The sequence below is a fragment of the Siniperca chuatsi genome, linkage group LG20 (assembly GCF_020085105.1).
Source record: "Siniperca chuatsi isolate FFG_IHB_CAS linkage group LG20, ASM2008510v1, whole genome shotgun sequence".
Lineage (NCBI taxonomy): Eukaryota > Metazoa > Chordata > Actinopteri > Centrarchiformes > Sinipercidae > Siniperca > Siniperca chuatsi.
Genome location: NC_058061.1, coordinates 23,086,784 through 23,113,681, shown reverse-complemented (window position 1 = coordinate 23,113,681; position 26,898 = coordinate 23,086,784). Strand labels below are relative to the sequence as shown.

At 41.0% G+C, this 26,898-nt stretch overlaps 1 protein-coding gene across 1 annotated transcript in view; it reads left to right on the top strand.

Annotated features, from left to right (window-relative positions):
• myo15b (myosin XVB) overlaps positions 1-26,898 on the top strand; it is an 81,915-nt gene that overhangs the window by 49,001 nt on the left and 6,016 nt on the right. The window contains exons 40-63 of the mRNA XM_044178562.1: positions 138-216; positions 630-743; positions 1,029-1,197; positions 2,884-2,974; positions 3,153-3,417; positions 3,587-3,693; positions 6,972-7,031; positions 7,200-7,275; positions 7,472-7,590; positions 10,805-10,920; positions 13,673-13,814; positions 13,973-14,084; positions 14,221-14,563; positions 14,670-14,733; positions 17,275-17,347; positions 17,429-17,505; positions 17,636-17,712; positions 18,702-18,832; positions 19,135-19,229; positions 19,349-19,426; positions 19,524-19,620; positions 20,713-20,861; positions 20,994-21,124; positions 23,498-23,631. Of these exons, the coding sequence (XP_044034497.1) occupies positions 138-216; positions 630-743; positions 1,029-1,197; positions 2,884-2,974; positions 3,153-3,417; positions 3,587-3,693; positions 6,972-7,031; positions 7,200-7,275; positions 7,472-7,590; positions 10,805-10,920; positions 13,673-13,814; positions 13,973-14,084; positions 14,221-14,563; positions 14,670-14,733; positions 17,275-17,347; positions 17,429-17,505; positions 17,636-17,712; positions 18,702-18,832; positions 19,135-19,229; positions 19,349-19,426; positions 19,524-19,620; positions 20,713-20,861; positions 20,994-21,124; positions 23,498-23,631 (2,899 nt within the window). The remainder of the gene's footprint in view (positions 1-137; positions 217-629; positions 744-1,028; positions 1,198-2,883; positions 2,975-3,152; positions 3,418-3,586; positions 3,694-6,971; positions 7,032-7,199; positions 7,276-7,471; positions 7,591-10,804; positions 10,921-13,672; positions 13,815-13,972; positions 14,085-14,220; positions 14,564-14,669; positions 14,734-17,274; positions 17,348-17,428; positions 17,506-17,635; positions 17,713-18,701; positions 18,833-19,134; positions 19,230-19,348; positions 19,427-19,523; positions 19,621-20,712; positions 20,862-20,993; positions 21,125-23,497; positions 23,632-26,898) is intronic.

Genomic DNA, 26,898 nt, shown 5'->3' with positions numbered 1-26,898 from the left:
ATTTGTTGACAATAAAGAAAAATATAGAATATTACAACCTTATCCTTTAATTCCAAATATGTCAAGCATTGATATCACTGGGTCCGTTTCCCACTCATTTGTGGTGCCATGTGTGCCCATGTCCATTTCCTCCACAGCCAGAAAGAGAAGTGGATTTGCCAGATCCAGATGACCTGCAGTCTTTCAGAGACAAGAGGGAATACTTCCAGAAGATTGGTGAGTGGAGCTGACAAGCAGCCATTAGTAATACATGTAGTAAAAAAAGAACAGAAGAAGATTCTTTTTTTTTACCACACTATCTTTCAAACTCTCAAACTGCCTCTCACGTCCACACAAACCCCACTGATTCATTGCTCCTTGTGTCTTTGACTTTGAAGAGGATTAAAAAACATGAACATGGTGGAAGGGATTGTGCCCATCCTCCCATTGCTTAAACCTTTGAACGTATATTGTGTGATATATAGTAATCCAGGAGACTTTCCACTATATCTAACTTAATATGAAATATAAAATGCAGGAGAGGTTGGGGTTCTAAGTAGTACTTTAAATCATCATGCTTACAATCATTTTCTAATTTAATTCATGGGTTTCCTCATTCCTAACCATTTCACTCCCCTACTGTCCTCCAGGCACTCAGCCCCAAGGTGAATCCAAAACCCAAAAGCCTCGGCCAGCACCCCCCAGCCCACCCATACAGCAGCAACGCTCCCCGCCACCCCCGCCTCCAGCACCTAAGCCTCAGGGTAAGAAGATGAAACAAGTTCAAGGGGCTAGATAATATTTTGTGGAAACTAGAAATATTATGGATGTCTGTCCCCTTTTACCTTCAGCTGTTATATTATATAGTATGTTATATAGTATGTAGACCACAATTCAAGGACCCAAAAGGTCTTTAGTCTCCCTGTTGTCCTTTTATGGGATAAAATTTCTGTTGTTTTTATTTTGTTTGAGAAGATACAAACTAATTATATAGAAAATGAATTGAATGAAGAGCTTGGTATATAGTTTCTGTCTCTCATCTCCCACAGTGAAGCATCTCCACACCTCTCCTGCCAGAGAAGCGAACCCCCCAAAAGCAACACTTACCCCAGCTCCTCTTGCTAAGCCTCAGCCCGAACCCACCTCCAGCATCCGGGAAATCATTAAACAGTATAACAGCCGACCCCCACCAGAACCCAAACTTTTAGAGCCTGTCAGGTCAGTTTCAACGCCGCTCCCTGAGAGGGTTATACACATTCCCCAAAATAAGATTTGACATGTTGAAAGTAAGTTTTAAATGTTTTAACTATAGTTTCAAAGGTGAAAAATATGAAAAGAAAAGTTGAATGTCTTGAATAATGTTTGCTGTGTAACATTTTCAATATTACAAAGCTTTAAAGTCAGTGAATAGAACATACTACTTAAAGAGATTCAAATTGGTGCAGCTTCTTCTGCACCAATAAAATGAAATCAACCAACACATTTTCAACTAACAGAAATCTTCATAAATCAGATGTCGGTCAACACAAATGTTCAGGGCCGGTGCTGGCATAAACACTCTATGCATCCACTGCATCCATATCCATACAAATCAAGTTTAAATGACACAAATACATATGAATGAAAATATTGTGTGTTGCACACGCTCCTCACACTTTGTACCGAGTTGACTGACTTGCTGTGTAGCCATGGTAACGCTGGGTCAACGTGAGTCAGCTGGTTAGTGCTGCAATAAATCATCTCTGGACTTATTTTGATGAACCGACTCAGAGTAAAGTTAGACAAATGGCTCCTAGAAGAACATTTAGGAGTGGCGCTGAAGGACGGAAGAAGAGAAAATTGGAGATGGAAAAAAAGATCACAGGATTAAAGGTATGTAATGTGTCGTTTTTCTTGCAACATTAAAGTTGTGTTTTTGAATGAAATCGAATTAAACAGAACATAGCCACAGTTGATTTTAACCTGGCAAGCTGCTAGAAATAATAAATGCATTACAACATTTAGATGCTGATGCATCTGAAACGTTTTTCATTAGAACACGCTTGCCTTTTTTCACCACTTGCTAACGTTAGCTAACCTGAGTAGGACTGTAAGCATCAAATAACCTCCTTGATTTAAGGCTAGCTTTGCTTGTTACCTGCCTACCAATGTTTTCTTGCAACATTAAAGTGAACATAGCCACAATAATTTAACCTGCCAAGCTGGCTAGAAAGTCCAGGATTCTAATCTAATGTATAATCTTTTCAGGGCGTTATTGAAATATTTTGGAGCAACCTCCGCTGCACCAGGAAAATCTGTCTCATCAGCTGACATGACTGCTGCTGAGGGAACATGTTGCAAAAGTCTTTCTTAACTTACTTAACTCAAATTTTAATATCTTTTAATGAACATTGTTTTCAAATAAAGTTAGTTTTGTTGACAATCAATTTGTCCATTTCTTTTGTGTGTGTGTGTGTGTGTGTGTGTGTGTGTGTGTGTGTGTGCGCATGTTCATTCAGTTATGAGCAGTGTGGGTGATTTGGTTGTTTGTGCTGGGAGTGTTTTGGGGCCACAAACAAAATCTTGTTTAGGGCCACCAAAATCCCAGGGCTGGCCCTGCAAACGTTTGCTTCAGGGAGAGAGAGAATGACATTCAACAAAGGTCTCTGTTTGGATTTGAATTGGGGACATTGTGATTATATGGCATGCATATTTGCCCCCTTATGCAACCAGGACACCCATAACAATTCATTTTTACTTACTTTTAAACTTTCCAGTTGTACTTTTAATGATTGATGAGAGTTTTATATTATTCTTGGGGGTCTCCAGCTAAATGAGGAGTAAATTGAACCCACAATGGCCTCCTTCATTAGAAATAATAACTTCTGTAAGGTTTGTGATTTACTGTTTTGATCTTCTTCACAGACCTCCTGTACGGCATTTTATAAAGAAGAGTGACCCCAAAGAAGAAGCTATGGCCAAACTCAAAAACAAAGCACCAGTGCCACAACAGAAGGTTAGGATGGTCTGGAAAGTCGAACTACAACTACAAATAAAAAGAAAATGTATCTAAATTTCTCTAGAAAATAAATGCTATTGTTAGGTTTATTATTCTGTCTCGTGTTGAGTATCTCTGTTGGGAATATACTGCGTGCTACGTCCTCACATTTTCCACTTCTTCCTGCTTGCAACAGTGGGTGCCTCCTCCGCCACCAGTCAAGAGAGAGCAACCTCCTCCCAGGACCCCCTCCCCACAGCCCTCTCCTCCCTTCACCAGGGGTCCGCGTGTCATCTCCAACAACATGAGGCAGAAACAGCGCTCCCTGGAGGACATGTTTGGCTCGCAGCGCTCCCAGCACCCTCTGCCTGATCCCCCCGACTCCCCGCCACCTCCTCCGCACCCAGCACCCATCCTTCAGAACATCCCTGACCCGCCGCCGATGGCTACCCCGTCTCTCAGTGGGTGTCGTTCACATCATGTTCTCCAGACATTATGTTATGTGGATTAAAAGGCCTTTTATATAATGGATTTTAGCTGACAAATGCTGCTAACTAGCATTCAGCCCAGTGTTATCCAATGTGAGGAAGTTCATGTCAGTCAGTGACCTTCATCTCCTGTTACCTGTAGATGTGATGCCAGATGAGGAGGGCATTCGCTCCCAGCTCCACCGCTTCTCTTCTGATGTTTACTTCTCTTATTCTAACATGCTGGGAAAACTGTTCCTGCGAAAAGAAGTAAGATATATTTATACACACACACACACACACACACACACACACACACACACACACACACACACACACACACAGGACATTTATCAGGAGACCAATGATTCACTTAAAGCTGCTCTAATCAATGTTTTTATATTAACATTGGATCAAATGACTGAGGTGTCACTCGTAGTGATGAACCTACAGTTGGGACCTGATTCCACAGGAGAGGATCTTGATAACTGAAGGCTCTGGCTCCCATTCTACTTTTGGACTCTCTAGGAACCACAAGTAACCCTGAATTCTGGGAGCGCAGTGTTCTAGTCGGGTAATAAGGTATTATGAGCTCTTTAGGATACGATGGTGCCTGACCATTAAGAGCTTTGTAGGTGAGGAGAAGGATTTTAAATTCTGTTCTGGATTTTACAGGAGCCAGTGCAGAGAATCTAATATTGGAGAAATATGATCTCTTTTCCTACTTCTTGTCAGTACACGTGCCACAGCCTAGAAGTAACAAACGCGTGGACTAGTTTTTCGGCATCATTTTGAAACAGGATGTGCCTGATTTTTGCAATGTTACGTAGGTGAAAAAAGGCAGTCCTTGAAAAAGCTTGTGGATAAATCCTGATCAAAGATAACTCAGAGATTCCTTACGGTGGTGCTGGAGACCAGGGCAATGCCATCTAGAGTAACTATATCTTTAGATATAATGAGTTTTCGGAGGTGTTTGGGGCCAAGTACAATAACTTCAGTTTTGTCTGAGTTTAACATCAGAAAATTACAGGTCATACAGGTTTTTATGTCCTTAAGGCATGCTTAAAGTTTAGCTAACTGGTTAGTTACATCTGGCTTGATCGATAGATATAACTGGGTATCATCCGCATAACAATGAAAGTTTATGGAGTGTTTCCTAACAATATTGCCTAAAGGAAGCATATATAGGTCCAAGCACAGAACCTTGTGTAATTCCGTGACTAACTTTGGCGTGCACAGAGGACTCATCATTAACATGTACAAACTGACATTGATCTGATAGATAGGATTTGAACCAGCTTAGTGCAGCTTCTTTAATGCCAAGTGAATGTTCCAATCTCTGTAATAGGATGTGATTGTCAGTGGTGTCGAATGCAGCACTAAGATCTAACAAGACAAGTACAGAGACAAGCCCATTGACCGAAAGTCCTCAAATAAACTATTGTTATTTAGAAAGTCACACAACTGATTGGCGACTGCTTTCTCAAGGATCTTAGAGAGAAAAAGGAAAGTTAGATATAGGTCTATATACTATCAGATAGACATCTAGAGTAGGAGTTTTTGCCTAATGGCGTGTAGTCCAGTAATAGGAGTTCAAAAGTTATTAAGTAATGGTCCGATAAAAAAGGTTTCTGTGGAAAGACTATTAATCGGTCAATTTTAATGGTATATACAAGAACAAGGTCGAGGGTGTGGTTAAAACAATGAGTGGCTGTGGATAAACACAGTACTAAGACTATCATTTTCAACATCCACATGAATATTGAAATCAACTATAATAATTAGATCTGTTTTATGGACTAAACTTGATAAAAACTCTGAGAATTCAGTTAAAAATTCAGAATAAGGACCAGGAGCACGGTACTCTACAATAAATAGAATTGGCTGTTGTGTTTTCCAGGTTGGGTGTGAAAGACTAAGAACAAGGCTTTCGAATGAGTTAGTTATTTAGTTTAGGTTTTGGGTTGATTAGTAAGCTTGAGTCGAAGATGGCTGCAACTCCACCTGCTCGGCTGGTGCCTCAAGGAATATGAATATTAATATGAATGGGCAGAGTGGATTCATTCAGGCTAACATATTCTTCATGACCCAGCCAGGTTTCAGTAAGACAAAATAAGTCAATATGATAATCTGATATTAAATCGTTCACTAGTACAGATTTAGATGACTGATGTTTAATAGTCCACATTTAATTCTCCTATTTTGTTGTGCTATTTCAGCGTTTTCGTTTAGGTTTTTATGTATAACTCTTCTTCTGTTAACTTTTGATTTTATTAATTTAAGTGGTCGGGGGGCAGACACCACCACTAAAGAGTTTTTGGTGGGTAACTGCTCTGAAAGTGCAGGGAAGCGTGTAGGACTGCAACTCTGCCTCCTGGTCTCAACTCTAGTTTGTCATTGTTTTGGTCCACTAATAAACTCAGCCAGATTACTAGATATGAGAGCTGCTCCATCCAAAGTGGGATGAATGCTGTCTCTCCTAATCAGACCAGGTCTTCCCAGAAAGTCCACCAATTATCTACAAAGCCCACATCGTCTTGCTAGACACTACCTCGACAGCCAGCTGCAGAATGAAGACACACGGCTAAACATATCATCACTGGTCAGGTTTGGCAGGGGCCCAGAGAAAAAGAAGAAGACGTAGTCAAGATCCTGTAGCTGGGATGTGCCGATCAGTTCAGCAAATGTAATAAAATTGCTGCCTTTCTGGAGACTTGCCGTGCGTCAACACGGAAATATAGGTCAGTGGCATATCCTGACAAGTTGTCACTGGTGTGTCACCCTTGAACCGTATGGTCCTCTCCAGCAGCAGTCTGCTTGACATTCACAAATTAAGTTGGAATTATGCTTCTTTGGGCTGCAAGTAGGCGTGTGGCTGTTTCTTTTCTACTTGTATGTAATGCGTTTATATTTGTTTTTTGTCTCCATTTCGAAGGAGTTGAATCAACCAGTCGACTTGCTTGACACACAGACCACACAACACATAAATGAGATTTGGGGGTGTGTGTGTCGGCTCCTCTGCGAGCCACTGCGGCCCACCTACAGCTTTAGGAGCTGCCCAGTGCAACCACAACCAACTATTTAGCAATTTAGTGCTTGCCTTAATGGCACCTCAATGGTAGTTACTGAGGAAGGGGAGAATTTTATCTGTGGAGCTTTTATTTCACTTTCCCCTCCCATGTTTTCTCAGCCGATCAAGATATTTATTAAAATGATTAAATATATATATATATATATATATATATATATTGTTCCTTTTTGATCATGGAATGTGTATTACATTGTTACATATTGTAGCTTATATTTTGTGTTAGAAGTGTACACTGAAGTGATTGAAAAAATAAATAATGAATGAATGAATATTTACTGGGAACTTTCCATCTACCCCTAACACAGTAGAAATAGCAAGCAAATACAGCTGTGTTCAGACTGGCACAAGTGTATTAGATTCATCAATAATGCCTTTCACTACACTGGGGATTTGAACTGGAAATCTTCTTGTTAAAAGCCCCCTTCACTAACCTCAAGTATCATCTATTTGTGTACAGGTGTTTTACCCCAGAGAGATGTTCAACTGGCCCTACATCCTCAATCTGTTATGTGAACAGGTTAGCATATTTACAGGTGCCATCATATTAAACCTGATATACTGTGGTTTACTGAGTGATCATATTATATTTTTCTTCAGTACCCTCTGATCCACTCATTATCTCTTTTGCACTTTAGAGGCAGTAGACTTCAAACTCTTCACATTGTCATTGTGTGATATTTTTTAGATTATGAGGGACACCTACTCTGACAGCTGTGTGAGGATCAGCAGAGAGGAGAGGAAGAAGATGAAGGACCTGCTGGGTGAGAGTTTTGACAGATCATCATAAAGCTGGATGCTACAGTTATTACAATGTTGATTAAATGTTTTTGTTACAAGCTTAAGTAATTCAAAAGTGGTTGGAAAGAATACTCACTGAATATACACTGTATCATTTCTAATTTGTTTCTGCATTCGTTTTCTCTCCATTATCCCATTTTTACCATTTGCCCTCTATAGCAAATTTCAATGTGGGAACGACTATAAGCACGATCCAGAATGACAGCATGAAGAAGAGAATTGTCATTGCTGCTCGAGACAACTGGGAAAACTACTTTACCCGCCTGTTCCCTGTAAAGGTGAGCATGACAAAAAGAGTTATGACAAAGTTAGGGATAATGTGAGATTTAAAAAAAAATGGAAACCATCTCAGTGTCCATTGTTTTGTGACTTTGCATGGCAAGGCAAGGCAGCTTTATTTATATAGCACATTTCAAACACAGAGGCAATTCAAAGTGTTTTTCATTAAATTACATTTTCTTTAGCTAACGCTTTTATCCAAAGCGACTTACAATAAGCGCATTTCAACCATGTGGATATAGAACCAAAAATTGCAAGAATCATGTACTACATCAGCTTCATCAAATACGCTGAACTGCTTCAAATGTAACAACAATAAGAGATAGAGAAAGAGTTTTTTGGGGGGGGTTTGTGGGCCAAGGTGCAGTCTGAACAGTTTTCAGTCTGCGACGGAAGATGTGTAGAATTTTTTGCTGTCCTGATGTCAATGGAGAGCTTGTTCCCCCATTGTTGAGCTAGGACCACAAACAGTCGTGATTTTGTTGAGCAGTAGGTGGGCCCCCTTGAAGTGAGGGAGTAGCAAGCCGATTGGCAGTAGCAGAACGTAGTGGACAGGCTGGCATGTATGGTTTGACCATGTCCTGGATGTAGGATGGGCCTGAGCCATTCACAGCACGGTAGGCAAGTACCAGTGTCTTGAATTGGATTTGAGCAGTCACCTGCAGCCCGTGGAGGGTGCGGAGTGGGTAGGTTGAAGATCAGCCGAGCTGCTGCATTCTGTATGAGCTGCAGAGGTCGGATGGCACATGCAGGCACACCAGCCAGGAGCCAGTGCAGAGGAGCTAATATTGGAGAAATATGATCTCTTAGTTCTCGTCAGTACACGTGCCGCAGCATTCTGGATCAACTAGAGAGTCTTAAAAGACTTATTCAGGCAGCCTGATAATAAGGAATTGCAATAATCTAACCTAGAAGTAACAAATGCATGGACTAGTTTTTCTGCATCATTTTGAGACAGGATGTGCCTGAGTTTTTGCAATGCTACATAGGTGAAAAAAGGCAGTCCTTCAAGTTTGTTTCATGTGGGAGTTAAAGGACATATCCTGATCAAAGATAACTCAGAGATTCCTTACGGTGGTGCTGGAGACCAGGGCAATGCCATCTAGAGTAACTATATCTTTAGATATAATGAGTTTTCGGAGGTGTTTGGGGCCAAGTACAATAACTTCAGTTTTGTCTGAGTTTAACATCTGAAAATTGCAGGTCATCCAGGTTTGTATGTCCTTAAGACATTGAAGTTTAGCTAACTGATTAGTTTCATCTGGCTTGATCGACAGATATAATTGGGTATCATCTGCATAACAATGAAAGTTTATGGAGTGTTTCCTAATAATATTGCCTAAAGCAAGCATATATAAGGTCAATAGAATCGGTCCAAGTACAGAACCTTGCAGAACTCCGTAACTAACTTAAATATACTCAGCCTAATTCTAGCAGTCTTGAAGAAATTTACCCCCAGAAGTCAGAAGGCACACTGCTTTACGTAGGCAAAGAAAAGCATTAGAACAACATTCAAAAACAATAAGCGATAAAAACCAGAATGAAATCAATTCATATAGAATAAAATTAGGTTTAAAAAGCTTTGATAAAAATAAAATAGATAGTAGAAAGTGCAGGACAGAGACCAGTCAATCAAAGGCACAGGAGAACAGCAGAGTTTTAAATTTAGATTTGAAAGTGGCTAGAGTTGGGGTGCATTTGAGATCATCGGGAAGTTGGTTCCATCTGTGTGCAGCATAGTAGCTAAAAGCAGCTTTACCCTGTTTGTTTCTGACTCCGGGTTCTACCAGTTGACTACTTTCTAAAGATCAAAGGACCCTACTGGGTTTATTTTTTACTTATTTACATATTTCGCAGTTGATGTTTATTAGACCAGTGGATATTGTTTTAACGTGGTCAAATTGCAATATTATAAAGAGTGCGGTCTAGACCTGCTCTATAGGAAAAGTGCAATGAGATAACTTCTGTAATGAATTGGAGCTATATAAATAAAATTTAATTGATAAAATAAAAGTCTTGATAAAAGTCTTTCAACAGGAAGCACATTTGATTCCTTCAGCCATACGTTCTTTGAATAAAAGATGGCCAGGTAATTTCATGCTTCCTATAATACTCATGCAAGGAGGATCCATCTGGAAGGTATATTATTGTTAAAAGTAATATTTTGTCACAAAAACTCAATCTTATAAATATAAATATATTTTATCGGAGGAGATTTTAACTGTGCCCTCGACCAGTGTTGGATAGATCCACCCAAATTGATACAACTCATGTACAAACTAGAAAAACACTGATTAACTATATGAAGGATCTAAGATTAATTGTAGTTTGGAGAATGCAGAACCCAAATAAAAGGGAATAAACCACCACAGACTTTTCTTAAATGGATTCAACTACTATACACAATATACTATAGTATATTGAATAAATCTAATAAAAAATGACAAGGTACACCGAAATGTTTAGATTAGATGGTATTACCTCAGCATCATATTATTTCTGTACAACTGCGCACCCAGCCTGTGTAAGCATCGAGCAAGAGTCCATTCCCGATCTACCATTACATTTATACTCTTTGGATATTAAGACATTGAAGAAACGTAAAAAAAAAAAACTCAAATAATACAATTGCAGTCTGGTACGCTGCAAACATATAGGTGATATACCTGTATTGTCTCAATTTACTCCTATTTGGGGTAATGAACAGTTAACACCTGGTGAAAAGGATGGAGGATTTAGGTCATGGAATATAAAAGGTATTCGGAAAATTATGGATCTTTATGTAGACAGAGTTTTGCTTTCTTTGGATCAATTATGTCATATGAGATATGAGATATCAAATCCCTAAAAAACACTTCTTTAAATATTTACAATTAAAAAGCTACATGTATCTAAATATTACAGCATATTGGTTGCATATAGTACTGGATCAACACTAGATAAATTAAATGCTTGGAAAATAAATATACAAGAAGACCTTGACAAGACAGATTGGAATGATGCTCATTTAAAAGTAACAGGGTAGAAATTCTACTATGTGGTGCTGCAGAATTATCCACTGACAAGGTCAAAATGATTTTATTGTGACAACATATACAGTATTTACATGGGTATACCGGTTGGGATTTCTGTCTTGTTTCATGCATCAATGGCATTAGTTGACAGACCACTAATCACTCACGAATATTTCCTCTATGTATGTATTTGTTGCAGTTGGACAGTGGAGATGCTCAGGTTTTCGGTGTGTCTCATCGTGGCATTCGTCTCCTGAAGGTGGTCAGAGCATCAGGCATCAACCCCAAACACCTCCGTATCCTCAGAAGCTACAGGTAAACATGCAGCCTACATACACAAACACAGCAGAAACTATGCAAAATCACTTTTTTTCAAATTCACTTCTCAGTTTCCACATAATGCGGTTCAAGTCATGTCTCCAAGACAGGAAGTTAGTTAATTAGTTAGTTTTTATTTCTATGTCACCCTAAATAATTGGCCGATCCTAAATGCGATTACACGACTTAAGGCTGGATTACCAACTGGGCAAAGTGGCCCCTAGGGCCCCAGAACTCAAGGGGCCCCAAAGGCTCCAGTTTTAAGGCGCCAGTATACTCCATCAGAACTGCTTGTCGGACGGTTCGAATAGCTTTGGAACCCCCCCCTCCCCCCACACCTTTGCAACATCGGAATTGGGGGGGGCTGTGTCTGACAATTTTTTGTAACTTTCTGAAACTGACAATCGGACATTCACGCCAACTTGACACCGTGATTGGACGACTGTGTGGAGGGGAGAAAGTACGCAGGGTTGCACTGCACAGGTGGTGTGAGAAACATGGGATTAATGGGGGCCCAGCAGCTCATTATTGCCTCAGGGCCACCTGGTAGGTTAATCTGGCCCTGCGAAGACACAGCTATGTATCAAGAAGTCCAAAATATAACAAGACATATTAAGGTAACACATAACAAGAGAAAAACATCTTTAGAACATTGTATATACTTAAACGTACTTTCAAATAACATGTTGCACAATTTCAAAGAAATGTTGCATGTTATTGAAATGTTTTTGTATAATTTCAAAGAAATTGTACACCGAATAGGAGGGAAAAAAGAAAAGGTACAAGCCTAATTTTTATCCTGATAAAGGGCTTTTTTTCTCATCTTCACTTTCAGTGAGTTCATATTTAGTCCATATGTCAGTAATCCACTGTACACTACTACCTACTATATATCCTACTTGGCAGATATGTATCTGAGAGAAACAACATGATGTGCGGAGTTCTCCGAGGCTCAACGGGCCTTCTTCCACAAGACATTTTGACATGTCACAGTAGGAAAAGCACAGGTGTAAATGATAAAATGAATGATGGCTGAATTCCATTTAACTGCTTCAGTTTCTGTGTCCTGGTATTGTGCATGCTGGCTCACTACAACACTGTCATGACTTACTGGGACACTTGAATAGTACAGAGCCATCATTAATGTTGTTAGTAACATTTGTGCTTTTCCTGCTATGACAGGTCAAAATATGTCATTTAGTTTCACCTTCACCTGCTTCTATTCGGCCAAATTATAAAAATCACCTTCCACGCACCAGTCCCATAGACTCTATGCCTGAATTTCATTCAGCTAAGTACAGACAAATTGTCTTTGGTGCAAAGGAAAAAAGACCTGGCGCTCATCTAAACTCTGTCTACTAGAGTAATGGTCTTTTCTCAGGTTGCCCCAAAAAGCCACTCATCTTCAGCTCATTTACAACGCTGCTGCAAGCGTCTTAAAGGTGGGGTATGCGATTCTGAAGAAATCCAATACCACGACAAATACCATGATATAGAGCGAACAACAATGTAGCAAGTAATATAACTAACGTTAGCTAGGTTGTGGGTTAGCAAACTGTCCCTACAGTTGCTGCTGCGAAGCTAACAGCCAGAGAGGACGAGATGTTTCCCAGAGCAGCACAGCAGCTCCAGACAGCGATGCACACAACTCTCCTGCTACTATAGCTAACATCACAACAGCAGCATATCTTGGCAAACTAGAAAGTAAGCTGAATGTCCGTGGGCAAGTCATTTAATGATACCTGACACACAAATCATGGCTGGAATGGCTGGAATAGTGTTGTGTGGCCCAGTCCGAGCCACTTTGTTTGTTTAGCATTTACAGAGCCAGGGCTGTGTTTAAACAGCTAGCTTAAGGAGATATTCACTGAATTTGACAAAAAGACGTGTATTGGATTAAAATTGCATACCCTACCTTTAACTCTGACAAAGAAAACTGAAAACATCACACCAAATCTCAGTCACTCACATCTCAGACTACATTTTACTATATGAATCCTCTATCTGCCACACAAGTCAACTGGTAGCAGTCTATGATACAAAGAGCTTCTAGACTGATTTCCAGAGGATTTCTTTTAAAAACCTGTTGCAACTCAAACCAGTCTGACTTTAAAACCAGATTACAAACTTGTTCTTTATCGCTTTCAACTGAATTTTAGACCATTTTTCTCAGTGCACTTGCATCTTGTACTCCCCTCAATTTATTTCTCTAGAAATGCTAGAACTGGGACAGATCCAGGGATGTGGCATAATTACAATCATGTAGAAACTATTTACCTGTCTTAATTGGCCACGCGGGGGCAGTGCAACTCTGCTTTTGGTCTTGCTACCAACTCCTGAGAAAAATATCTGGCTCTTTAACCGCTAAATGCTCCACTATGTTCACCATCTAGTCACTAACTTTGTTTGTCTGCTGTTTGGTGCTGAGCAGGTAGTGTACAGGTGGAGTTTTTTCACTGAAAACAATTACCTGCTGCTGGAAACAATATTGATGAGGCTGTGAGAGTGAACCAAAACAGTAAAGTTGTGGACCGTTAAACCACAGTACTGAGCTGAAAGATGCTAAAAAGTTCTGTAGAACTGAGATTTTTTTTCTGTTATCATCCTTTTTGAATAAGGTGTGATGCTAATAACACTGTCACAGGCATTATCTGCTTTTCATTCAAGTTTTGCTTTTTATTGCCTGATGTAGTCACTTTCAGCTCATAATTCTTGCCCAGAGTGTAAACTCAGGTCAGCATGAATGTAGTTTTGCAGAGCTGCTGTCAGTAGACCTCCAGGGTGCAGACAGAGTGGAACTGGAGCTAAAGAGTGAAAACTTGGTGCTGCTGTCATCCAGAGCCCCTCAGATCACTGCCATGATCCGATTCTTCCTCCAGGAGCTCATCAGGGTACTTTGTCATTCTTTAATCATCATTGTTCATTTCACCATCTTTGCTTTTGATTCTTTGTAGCATCTTTTGGCCATGTGACCCCTTGCTTGTGTTAGAGCCCCATCACTTTAAGTCCATATATCACCCTCCCAGACATCTTTCTCCCTGCTCTCTAGGACTCAGGGCATGTGGTTGCCCTGAAAAGTTTTGTGACAGATGACAAAAGTCTGCTCAGCTTCAGCAAGGGTGACATCATCAAACTGCTGCCAATGGAAGGACTTGAGAGAGGTGAGGTCATTATTTGGATGCCAGACATACTATCTGTGATAGTTTTTAGGGTTAGATATGCCTTATTATGTTCATTGTTTACGGCTAATCAAAATCTCCTTCCCATCAAATAACATTGTTGTGTGTGTTCCACCAGGCTGGTGTTTTGGCACCATGGGAGGGCGCTCAGGTCTTTTCCCAGACAACCTCACCCAGCCATCTGCAGCCCCGGACTACCACTGTCTCCACCTTGACCGAAGAGATAACAGGAGGAAAAGCATGAGGGGCGCTAGACCTGTCAGTCCACCCAAGGGCCCGTCTTCAGGTCCCATCAGCAGATCCATGGGCAGCACTGATTCAGAGTGGCCCAGCAGAGAGGCCTCACTCCGGTGCTCGGTACCGGGATCGGTTCAGAGATCAGTCCAGGGCTCAGTCCAGGGCTCAGTCCACGAGTTGGAGATCCACTCAGCCATGGCTGAGTTTGCAATGAAGTACTTTAGGTATGATAGAAGAATGATAAGTATTTTTGTTGATTATGTTCAGATGGTTTGGGTTTATATAACATGTCGTGGCTAATTTTGTGCTACCATTATTTGTTTATTAAAGAGTGGGGACTACCACTCTGCCAGCCAGTGGAAGGAATTTTTCAGAAGCAGTTCAACACACAGAGGTAAGACAGTACAATCTTTCTAATATCACATCCCATGGTTTGTAATTGCTCATACTACAGTTACCCTACATGGACACATCTGTATCAATATACAATAGGCCTATATCTAAGCAGTCCTGGCTGTCTAAAATCCTAGAATCACTAGTCAGCTCACAACTATGAGCCTTTCTGGAAGACAATAATCAATCACAGCTGTCAGACTTTAGACCTACTCATCGTACCATATCTGCCTCCACTGCAGTTGCGAATGACAGTGTTAACTGGTGTGACAAAAAACATCATTGTGCTGCACTCTTTGTAAATCTATCCAAGGCTTTTGATATTTTTGATCACAACATTTTGTTAAACCTGCATTTACTGATATTTAGCCACTTAGGGGAAGCGGAAGCAAGTTATAAACACAACATATTCAGTTATTATTATTGAAAACCTGTTAGCAAACAGTGGCCAACATTAGCAAAAGTCCAATATTCCATCACCTTTTAGCTCTGTTTTTGGTAACTGCTAACTTCTGAGGCAAATATTTGGCTCTTTAGCTGGTAAATGCGCCACTGTCTTTGATTTTCTGCTGTTTGACACTAGGCAGGTAGTGTACAGTGGTTTTTAGAGCTTTTTAGCTGAAAACAGCTGCCTTCTGTGGCTGGGAAAGATGATATGAGAGTGATGAGAGTGATGAGAGTGAACCAAAACAGTAAAGTTGTGGGGCAGAAAACTCCATAGGGCTGAGGGGAACTGAAGATCTGGATGAAAATTCTCTGTGGGTTCATCACTACGAGCAAACCCTTTCATATTCAAGCACTCATTTAATCCATTGTTAATATAGATTATAATCGCTTTGAATAAGGTGCTTTCCATTGGTTTTAATGATTCTACTTAGACCTGTTTCAAATCATATCAGACTGTTGTTGCTGATGATAAAAGTCCCCAAATGATTGTTAAAGGTGTCCCACAAGGATCGATATCAGAAAAAAGTGCATGTCAGAGCGCAAACCAAGCCATGAAATCCAAGGAATCGTCTGTAGACCTCGGAGACAGGATTGTATCGAGGCACAGATCTGGGGAAGGGTACAGAAACATTTCTGCAGCATTGAAGGTCCCAATGAGCACAGTGGCCTCCATCAGAAGTTTGGAACCACCAGGACTCTTCCTAGAGCCGGCCGCCCGGCCAAACTGAGCGATCAGGGGAGAAGGGCCTTAGTCAGGGAGGTGACCAAGAACCCGATCGTCACTCTGACAGAGCTCCAGCGTTTCTCTGTGGAGAGAGGAGAACCTTCCAGAAGAACAACCATCTCTGCAGCACTCCACCCATCAGGCCTGTATGGTAGAGTGGCCAGACAGAAGCCACTCCTCAGTAAAAGGCACATGACAGCCCGCCTGGAGATTGACACCTGAAGGACTCTGAGACCATGAGAAACACAATTCTCTGGTCTGATGAAACAAAGACTGAACTCTTTGGCCTGAATGGCAAGCGTCATGTCTGGAGGAAACCAGGCACCACTCATCACCTGGCCAATACCATCCCTACAGTGAAGCATGGCGGTGGCAGCATCATGCTGTGGGGGTGTTTTTCAGCAGCAGGAACTGGGAGACCAGTCAGGATCGAGGGAAAGATGAATGCAGCAATGTACAGAGACATCCTTGATGAAAACCTGCTCCAGAGCACTCTGGACCTCAGACTGGGGCGACGGTTCATCTTCCAACAGGACAACGACCCTAAGCACACAGCCAAGATAACAAAGGAGTGGCTACGGGAGACCTCTGTGAATGTCCCTGAGTGGCCCAGACAGAGCCCAGACTTGAACCCGACTGAACATCTCTGGAGAGATCTGAAAATGGCTGTGGCTGTGACGCTCCCAATCCAACCTGATGGAGCCTGAGAGGTCCTGCAAAGAAGAATGGGAGAAACTGCCCAAACATAGGTGTGCCAAGCTTGTAGCATCATACTCAGAAAGACTTGAGGCTGTAATTGGTGCCAAAGGTGCTTCAACAAAGTATTGAGCAAAGGCTGTGAATACTTATGTACATGTGATTTTTTTCTTTTTTAATTTTTAATACATTTGCAAAGATTTCAAACAAACTTCTTTCACGTTGTCATTATAGGGTATTGTTTGTAGAATTTTGAGGAAAATAATGAATTTAATCAATTTTGGAATAAGGCTTTAACATAACAAAATGTGGAAAAAGTGAAGCGCTGTGAATACTTTCCGGATGCACTGTACCACAGTGCCATTCAATTCATTACTGCAGACCGCTATGGTACTCAACACTGTGAGTTATATGAAAAGGTCAGAGGTCATTACTGACATCCAGAAGGCATCAGCATACCTGTTTTATTTATAAAGCCATGCTACCTAAGTTGTTGAGATATTTAACATCATTAGATGAGATCAAAGTGAACAACCATGACACCAGATGACTGAATTGTCTTGTCTAGATATGTCAGTGTGTAATTTGTTCTCAGGTCTCTCTGAGATCTTGATGTCAGTGAGACTTCCTGAAAAAATAAAACTAATTTACTGCATTGTGTTTTTTTTAATCCAGGTTCCCATACAGGAGTCCCTCATTCTCTACAGTGATCCTGAAATCAATGATTTATCTGTCCAGTGCTTCATGAGTGAGTGCATCCACACAAACCATATTAATACACACTGAGACATTGTTCCTCCTTCATCCTCCCATTTATCTGTCCCTCCAGACGTGATGCAGTTCATGGGTGACATGCCAACAAAGAAGAATAACACCCAGTCAGACTGTCTGAGCCACATCTTACTGGTCAGTGCTCATTCAAACAGTGTATCTAGTGGACTGCATTTAGAAAGCGCTTATGAGTTGCTGTGTATCTCTGAGTTTGATGGACTTCAAATAGACTTTGGATTTAAAGAAGAGTTTCTGTTCTGTTCAGTTAGGGAAGGAAAAGATGCTGCTGAGAGATGAAATCTACTGCCAGGTCATCAAGCAAACCACCAACAACCCAACCAAGTGAGTGTGTCTCATTTATTGAAGTTTTTGGTAACATTTTCAATACATGTTATTTCTGAGTAATGACAGGATTGTCTAATAAACCCACCTGTACACTAATCAATGCCAAACAGCAGACAGACACAGTTAGCGACTAGCTGGTGAACATAGTGGAGCATTTAGCAGCTAAAGGGCCAGATATTTTTCTCAGGAATTGGTGGAGACCAAACAGAGATAAAAAAAGGACTGAATATTGGACTTAAATTGGTCAAATGGACAGAAACATGACTCAAAATGAATGCTTTGAAAGTTTGCTAACACATTAGCTATATAAACTTCACAAGATCATAATATGTCAAATGTGTGTGATTTTTAGCCTATTGTGAAGTTTTGCCACCAAGTGGCCCAAAAAGAATTTTTGTGAAAGTGAAAAATGGAGAATGACATGGGGCACGTCTAGTTCAAAAAGGCTGAAAGCTTCTGCATGCTGTCTGCATTGACTCATCATCCACAGAAGGGTGGGACATTCATTACAGAAGTTGGCCACACTATTGCAGAAATAATGTGTTTGTTTTTTTTCATTCATTCAGTAATTTAAATTTTCCTTCATTTGTGGAAAATGTAAAATACATACAATAAAAGTGTTACACAGTGAACCGAGCCAATATTTCCAGGGGTGTTTTATCCACTGTAATTTTGCATTTTAAGGATAATTTTAATGTTCCCTAACACAGAAACACATGAGTATGTTGGATAACTTAACTATATTAGAGGGTTATGTTATGATTATTAGTTGTTATGTTTTATCTTTTTTACAAAGAAATTGCATTTTTTCACTGCGACATGAATGACAGATCCATCCAAAATCTAAAGTACATATACAGTAAAATGCAGGTAAAAGCAGCAGTAGGCAAGGCTTGTGAACCAAAACAGAATCTCGAAAAAGCAAAATCTTAAGCAGTTCCTAAACTTCTCAATTGTTTTCTGATCGTTGTGTGTTGTTTCCACAGATCCATCTGTACCCTCGGCTGGCGGCTGTTCAACCTGGTGACTGGGTTCTTCCCCTGTTCTGGGACTCTGCAGCCCTACGTCACACGTCACCTACACGACATCTCTCAGGACTACGAACACATGTACCAAGGTAGAAGAAACACAAGACAATATATTTACACGCTGGCATATACACATCAGTTGCAAATAACACACACACTGCCACAAAAATGCTTATCTTTACAACTCATTGTAATGTAAAAAGTGTCAGCTAATCATTAAGAATATATATATATATATATATATATATATATATATATATATATATATATATATATATATATATATATATATATATATATATATATATATATATATATATATATATATATATATATATATATATAATGGCTCTTTCAGTGCACACACTCTTCATAACACATGTGTCCTCAGAGCTGGCGTGTGTGTGTCAGGATAACCTTCAGCGATCTCTCCGTTTTGGTGGTCGCCGTAACATCCCCTCTCATGAAGAGATGGAGGCCATTCTGGCAAGTCAACCTACACACTCAAGCAAATAAAAGCATGTCTTTCATGGTATATTTCAACTGTTACATTCCATCATTATCTGTATTTACATCTGAAGTGATTTTTTCTTGGCTTTCTGCAGGCTGGCAAAACTTCTCGACGTATTCCTATTCAGCTGCCAGGAGGAGTGGATTTCACCATCAAGATACACAGCTTCAGTGTAAGACTTATTTAAAACTACTTATCTACGAACAAAACCAGCAATCTTTTAGTTTATCATCAATATTCTGTGTTTGTATTTTTTTATCTTCCTCTAGATGGCAGCAGATGTGGCAACAAAGTTCTGTAATGAAATCGGCATCTCAAATCTCACAGAAATCAGAGAGTTCTCCATCCTCGCCAACCGACGTCAAGGTAAATCAGACTGATACTGTCATTATCCTGAGTCAAATATAATAATACCTTTTGAATTTATATGCCTTTTTCCTCCTCTGCTTCTGCCTTTTCTCCTACAGTTTGCTTTACAGGCAGATTCAGTGCCTTTTCCATTGAAATTCTGTAGCATCTAACACTGAAATGAATGTTTTTGTCAGTCAAATTTAAAGGGTCAGGTCACCTAAATTACACAGCAACGCATTTTCTCACTAAGCTCTAGTAGTATCAAGCAGAGGTGTGGACACACGACTTGGACTTCAGTCAGATTTGAGTTATGAATAAGAGGACTGAAGACTGGGCTCGACAAAATCAAAAAAGGCTTGACTTCACTTGGACATTGAAGCTTTTTGACTTGGAATGACTTATACTGATTATATGAATGAAGAATGACTATATCCAGCCCAGAGATGAAAACTTATGTTATAAAAACGTGTGCAGCATATGAACCAATATACTTTGAATCAAATCAAACAGCAGCCAATCACAATGCACCAGCAGGAGGAAAGGCGCGTTTAACTGTAATTACCACATTTGATTGTAGATGATGTGGTCAACAAAAAATGGACAGCAACATGCTCGGTAAATCAGCTCAGAAATGACAAATTATTGTACAGATGACTGTGTCACAGTAATAACACACCAAGGCACACCTGACGATTTTGCTTTCAAATGTTATGTTTACTGGAAAATAATAAATACATATTTTTAAAATGTATAAAATCAACAGTAGCATTTCTTTCCAGAAACAGTGCCCCCCTTACTCTGAATAATCCACAGAACACCCTATCAACATTTTGAGCACCACAGTGGATATTCCATTTGACTTTATTGTGTCTGGGCGGCAGCAGAAATCTCAGAGAGAGATATCTTAAAACCTCAGCATATAAAACCAAAAAATACGTTTTTAAATTATTTATGTGAACTGACCCTTTAAAGATATGTAACATTACTGATTGAGGGAACCCCTTATATACCACATTAGATGCGAGTTAAACAGGTAAGTGTTAAGTGACAGATTATCAGATCAGTGTCCTGCACCTCCTCCTTACTCCTCTGCTCCTTCTGTGTCAGACGGGATGGTGCGTCCCCTCCATGCTGAAGAGTATCTGTTTGACTTCCTGCTGGATGATGGCTCCATCTTCTTGTCCCTGAAAAGACTGATGTGGAGAAACCCTCTGTCCTTCAACAGTGACCTCTATGTGGAGTTCCACTACCAGCAGGTGACAACATCAGTTCACAACAGTCAGGAGCAGTAGTAGTACATTTTTAACCACTGGTCCAGTTTCCATCTCACTGTTATCTATATTTTTGTGTGTGTGTGTGTGTGTGTGTGTGTGTGTGTGTGTGTGTAGCTCCTGGGTGACTACCTAAGTGGGCGGCTGATGCTTGCTCCTGCTGCAGGTGGTTCCCCATCAGTCCAGCAGGTAGCAGAGCTGTCAGCCCTGCAGCATCTGGCTCGGGGACTGAAGCACCAGCCCTCGCTGTGAGTCACACACACTGAGAGAATATTTTGGGAGATTGGACACAATAATATCATAATACCAACACAAACATATCACTGAGATATAGAATAAACAAATGCCTTAATGGCTGCCTAGAACTCTTAAACAATTAAAGGTGTAAACAGTGTCACTTCAAAGAATATACTAATGGCATCGCTAAGATAGCTTTCTTCCATCTCTGCCATATTGCCTCTTAATTTTAAAGGGTAACACCACTGATTTTACTTGTCAAAGTCAATTCACTAGTCACAGGGGGTACCACTCAATTTTCCAAACAGTTTTTCACGGCTTTACTTTAAAGTATATACCTACTCACTAAAACTCACTGCTCCTAGTCACTGCGCCTGGCTGATCACCAAGAAATAGTTCCAGCACATAACATAACTTCCCATAAAAAGACAAATTGTAGTTTTTACATTTCTGTTTGTGTACGAATTAAACAAAGATACATGTTAAAGTGGCAGTCTCGAAGATTTTAATTTAAATAAATTTCGCTCACCATCTATAACCAAATGAGTTAACACAATGGTGATTGAGCCTATGGCCCACTGATGAAATTATATGAAAGTCTTTACATTTGCAGTATTACAAACTGGGTGTCTGTGGCAACATTCCCAGGAAAAATGCTGTATTAAAGGTCCAGTGTGTAACATTTAGGAGGAGCTATTAGCAGAAATGGAATATAATATTTATTTAAGTATATTTCATTAGTGTATAATCACCTGAAAATAAGAATCGTCGTGTTTTCATTACCTTAGAATAAGCCGCTTTTATCTACATAGGGAGCGGGTTCCCTTCTATGGAGGTAAATGGTAAATGGACTATACTTGTATATCGCCTTTCTAGTCTTCCGACCACTCAAAATTCTTCACACACTACATATCACATTCACCATTCACACACTGATGGCAGAACTGCTCATCAGTACAAAGAAACTAATTAATCATTCACACATACTCATACACACACCGAAGGCACAGCCCTCGGGAGCAATTTGGGGTTCAGTGTCCTGCCCAAGGACACTTCGACATGTGGGCTTGGGGAAGCCTGGATCAAACCGCCAACCTGATTAGTGGTTGACCCACTCTACCACTAAGTCACAGCTGCCCGGCCGGAGGTCGCCATGTTGCACTGCCATGTCTCTTCAGTAGCCCAGAATGGATAAACCAAACACTGGCTCTAGATAGGGCCGTTCACGATTTTCGCGAGTTTCGCGGCCACCGTACATGCTTGGAAGGACAGGGTGATGCGAGCGGTATTCAAATGGTTGCAAATTGCAATTTCACCGCTAGATGCCACTAAATCCTACATACTGGATCTTTAAGTTACTGCTAACGCAAACCGAACATTTCCTACTGCTGCAGCTTCACATTAAAAGCATTTGATTGGCGAAACACAAATTGACTTTCACAGAAAATGCAATGTGTTTGTCAGTGAGCTTGACACTGACCGCTATGGTTCATCAAAAATGCATCTACAAAACAAGACAACATTTCGTCATTTTTTGATGGCAGATCAGTTTGAAATATTGCAGGGAGTAATGGAACAAGAAGAAGCAGCTACAGTGAGCTGTTGATGAAGAGCTGCAGGTGACAGGCTGCACGCTCCCAGCTTCTCAGCGAGGTAACCATGTCGTGTGCAGCATTGCCTGACTTCTTTATTAAAACGACAGTAGTTTGTTTTGCTGCCTCAGAATTCTGTGACCTGTTGTATTAAACAGCATTTGCTGTTACCACCAGTAACTAGGTGTCGCAAAATCAACCAGGATTGAAATCTTAAGGATTGCCACTTTAATTACTCAGTTGTTGGTATGTGTATTTTTTCACTTTGAATAGAGCCAGGCTAGCTGTTTCTCTCAGCTTCCAGTCCTTATGCTAAGCTAAGCTAAGCTAACCACATCCTGACTCCAGCTCTTAGCTTGAAGCACAGACATAAGATTGATATCGATCTTCTCATCTAACTCTCGGCTAGAAAGCAAATTAGCTTATATTACCAAAATGTTGAACTATTATATATATGAAAAGTGGAGTTCTAAATTGTTAGAATACCCCTTTAACACTGTGGGCAAAGGGGGGGCCATGAATTATTTATTTCAAGTTGATTCGCATCAAATACAAAGCATCGCGTGGATCAACTCCATACTTGGCAGCATCGATCAGCCAATACTTTACAGTGTGCACTCATATCACATTATCATAACAATCTCCTTACTAACAATCTTCTGGTGATATGCATTATTTTGGTCTGTATGTTTTCATCACTTAACATTTAAGTTGACTTATTAGCCAAACTCTTAACATCATCTAAATGTAACTATGTGTATATTGACACTGATGATTGTATTTCTCTGCAAGGCCAGAGATAAAGGAGTACCTGCCCTCACAGGACGGGCTCAGCAGTAAAGTTGAAGAGATCCACGCCTTCTGTGAGGGCCAGACAGCTGCCAGGCTGTCCCTTAGCCCTCAAGATGCCAAAATACAATTCATTGGTATGTATTCAATTCAATTCTATTTATATAGCGCCATAACAGAAGTTATCTCATTGCACTTTTCCTATAGAGCAGGTCTAGACTGTACTCTTTATAATATTATTTACAGAGACCCAACAAATCTCACAATGTGCAAGCATTTGGCGACAGTGGCAAGAAAAAACTTCCTTTTAAGAGGCAGAAACCTCAAGCAGAACCAGACTCAGGGTGGTTGAGAGAGAGAGAGAATCCAGTAGCACAATGCAAATTCCACATAGAATTTTAAAATAATAATAATAATGTGGTACTATTAATAAAATAATGATAGTAATAAGACTAATAATAATATTTGCAGTAGCAGTTGTCAAGCAGGAAAATGGGGGCAGAACCAGACTCAGTGGTGGGCGGCCATCCGCCGCTGCCGTGTTAAGTTTTGAGAGAGAGAGAGATTGAGAGAGAGAGGGAGAGGTTTAGAGAAAAAGAGAGGTTTTTTGGGGGGGGAGGCACAATACCACCTAGATTTTTTAAAATAGTAGAAATGTAATTGTAGTGTAAATATTAATAAATTAATAATAATAGGAATGACAGCTATAGGAAAACTAATGTCAATATTAGTTACAGAGCTAATAACAACAACTGTAGTAGCAGTTGTTGAGCAGGGACACGGGGGCAGCAGGTGGCCCACAACCACAGATCCAGTCTTTGCAGCTCCGGATCAGAAATACCTGCTGAAAGTGACAGAAGGAGAGGAGAGAAACGAGAAAGCACAGAACTACGGGAGAGAGAAGATGTCGAGTTAGTAACATGCAATAATGGGATAAAAATGCATATAGAAGGAGAGAGGAAAGAGGTGCATCATGGGAAATCTCCCGGCAGTCTAGGCCTATAGCAGCATAACTAAGGAATGGTTCAGGACTCACCCAAGCCAGCCCTAACTATAAGATTTATCAAAGAGGAAAGTCTTAAGCCTACTCTTAAATGTGGAGATGGTGTCTGCCCCCCAACCCACATTGGGACCTGATTCCACAGGAGAGGAGCTTGATAACTGAATCCCATTCTACTTTTGGAGACTCTAGGAACCACAGGTAATCCTGCATTCTGGGAGCGCAGTGTTCTAGTGGGGTAATAAGGTATTACGAGATCTTTAAGATACAATGGAACCAGACCATTAAGAGCTGTGTAGGTGAGGAGAAGGATTTTAAAATCTATTCTGGATTTTACAGGGAGCCAGTGCAGAGAAGTTAATATTGGAGAAATATGATCTCTTTTCCTAGTTCTTGTCAGTACATGTGCCGCAGCATTCTGGATCAACTGGAGAGTCTTAAAGGACTTATTCAGGCAGCCTGATAATAAGGAATTGCAATAGTCCAACCTAGAAGTAACAAATGCATGCACTAATTTTTCGGCATCATTTTGAGACAGGATGTGCCTGATTTTTGCAATGTTACGTAGGTGAAAAAAGTTTGTTTCATGTGGGAGTTAAAGGATAAATCCTGATCAAAGATAACTCCAAGGTTCCTTACGGTGCTGCTGGAGGCCAGGGCAATGCCATCTAGAGTAACTATATCTTTAGATAATTTGTCTCGGAGGTGTTTGGGGCCAAGTATAATAACTTCAGTTTTGTCAGAGTTTAACATCAGAAAATTGCAGGTCATTCAGGTCTTTATGTCCTTAAGGCATGTATATATATACATGTACTGTTCGCAACTCAACCTGCCAAAGTGTACGCTCAATGGCAGGGTAATAACAGCAGAGCAGACCCAAGGCTGGAAATGGAGCAGTACTGGAAAAGTATATGGGAGAGGGAGGCATCACACAACAGCGATGCACAGTGGCTGGCGGCTCTGAGAAAGGACCACAGCAACCTCCCTGAACAGAATCCAGTCACCATCACAGCAAAGAAAGAGTCTCAGGTATTCAGAACTGGACAGCACCGGGCCCTGACAGGATTCACACCTACTGGCTAAAGAAGTTCACTGCACTCCATGAGCGCCTAGCAGCACAAATGAACCAGCTGCTAAGAGATGGGATGCACCCTGAATGGTTTACCGAAGGGCGCACAATCCTGATCCTGAAGGATCCCAATAACCTGTCTCTCCACAACATGGAAGCTCATGTCAGGCATCATTGCGGCTAAAATAAGTGGACACATGGATCAACACATGAGCAAAGCACAGAAGGGCATTGGCAGAGGAACCAGAGGAGCCAAACACCAACTCCTGGTTGACAGAACAGTCACCCAAGACTGCAGAGCCCGACACACCAACCTGTGCACTGCCTGGATTGAATACAAGAAAGCATATGACTCAATGCCGCACACATGGATCACTGAATGCTTAGAGATGTACAACATCAACAGGATTCTAAGAGACTTCATTGCAAACTCGATGAGGCTGTGGAAAACCACCCTTGAGGCAAAAGTATCCATCAAATGTGGCATATACCAAGGAGATGCTCTGTCCCCACTGCTGTTCTGCATAGGTCTGAACCCCCTCAGCCAAATAATCAACAAGACTGGCTATGGATACCGACTCAGGAACGGGGCCACCATCAGTCACCTCCTCTACATGGATGACATCAAGCTATACGCTAAGAGCGAGCGGGACATCGACTCACTAATCCACACCACCAGGATCTACAGCTCTGACATTGGGATGTCATTCGGGCTTGAGAAGTGCAGTCGAATGGTGACAAAGAGAGGGAAGGTAGTCCACACAGAAGGGGTCTCACTCCCAGAAGGAACAATAGCAGACATTGAGGATGGTTACAAGTACCTTGGAATACCACAGGCAAATGGCAACCTCGAAGAGGCAACAAGGAAGACGGCAATGGCCAAATACCTCCAACGAGTAAGGCAAGTCCTAAGAAGTCAGCTCAATGGCAAGAACAAAGCCCAGGCAATAAACAGCTACGCCCTGCCAGTGATCAGATACCCTGCGGGAATAATAAGATGGCCAAAGGAGGAGATACAGACCACAGACGTTAAGACGCGAAAGCTCCTCACCATGCATGGAGGGTTCCATCCCAAATCCAGCACCCTGAGACTGTACGCTAGCAGCCGAAGGAAGGCGGCCGTGGACTAGTGAGTGTGAGAGCCACTATCCAGGATGAAACATCCAAGATCCACAAGTACATCCAAGATAAGGCCCCAACAGATGACGTGCTCAGGGAATGTCTCAGGCAATGGGGAACAGAGGAAGACGTGCTGGAGGAGGGACCATCATGGGAGGACAAACCCCTACACGGGATGTACCACCGAACATAACTGAAGTGGCTGATATCAAGAAG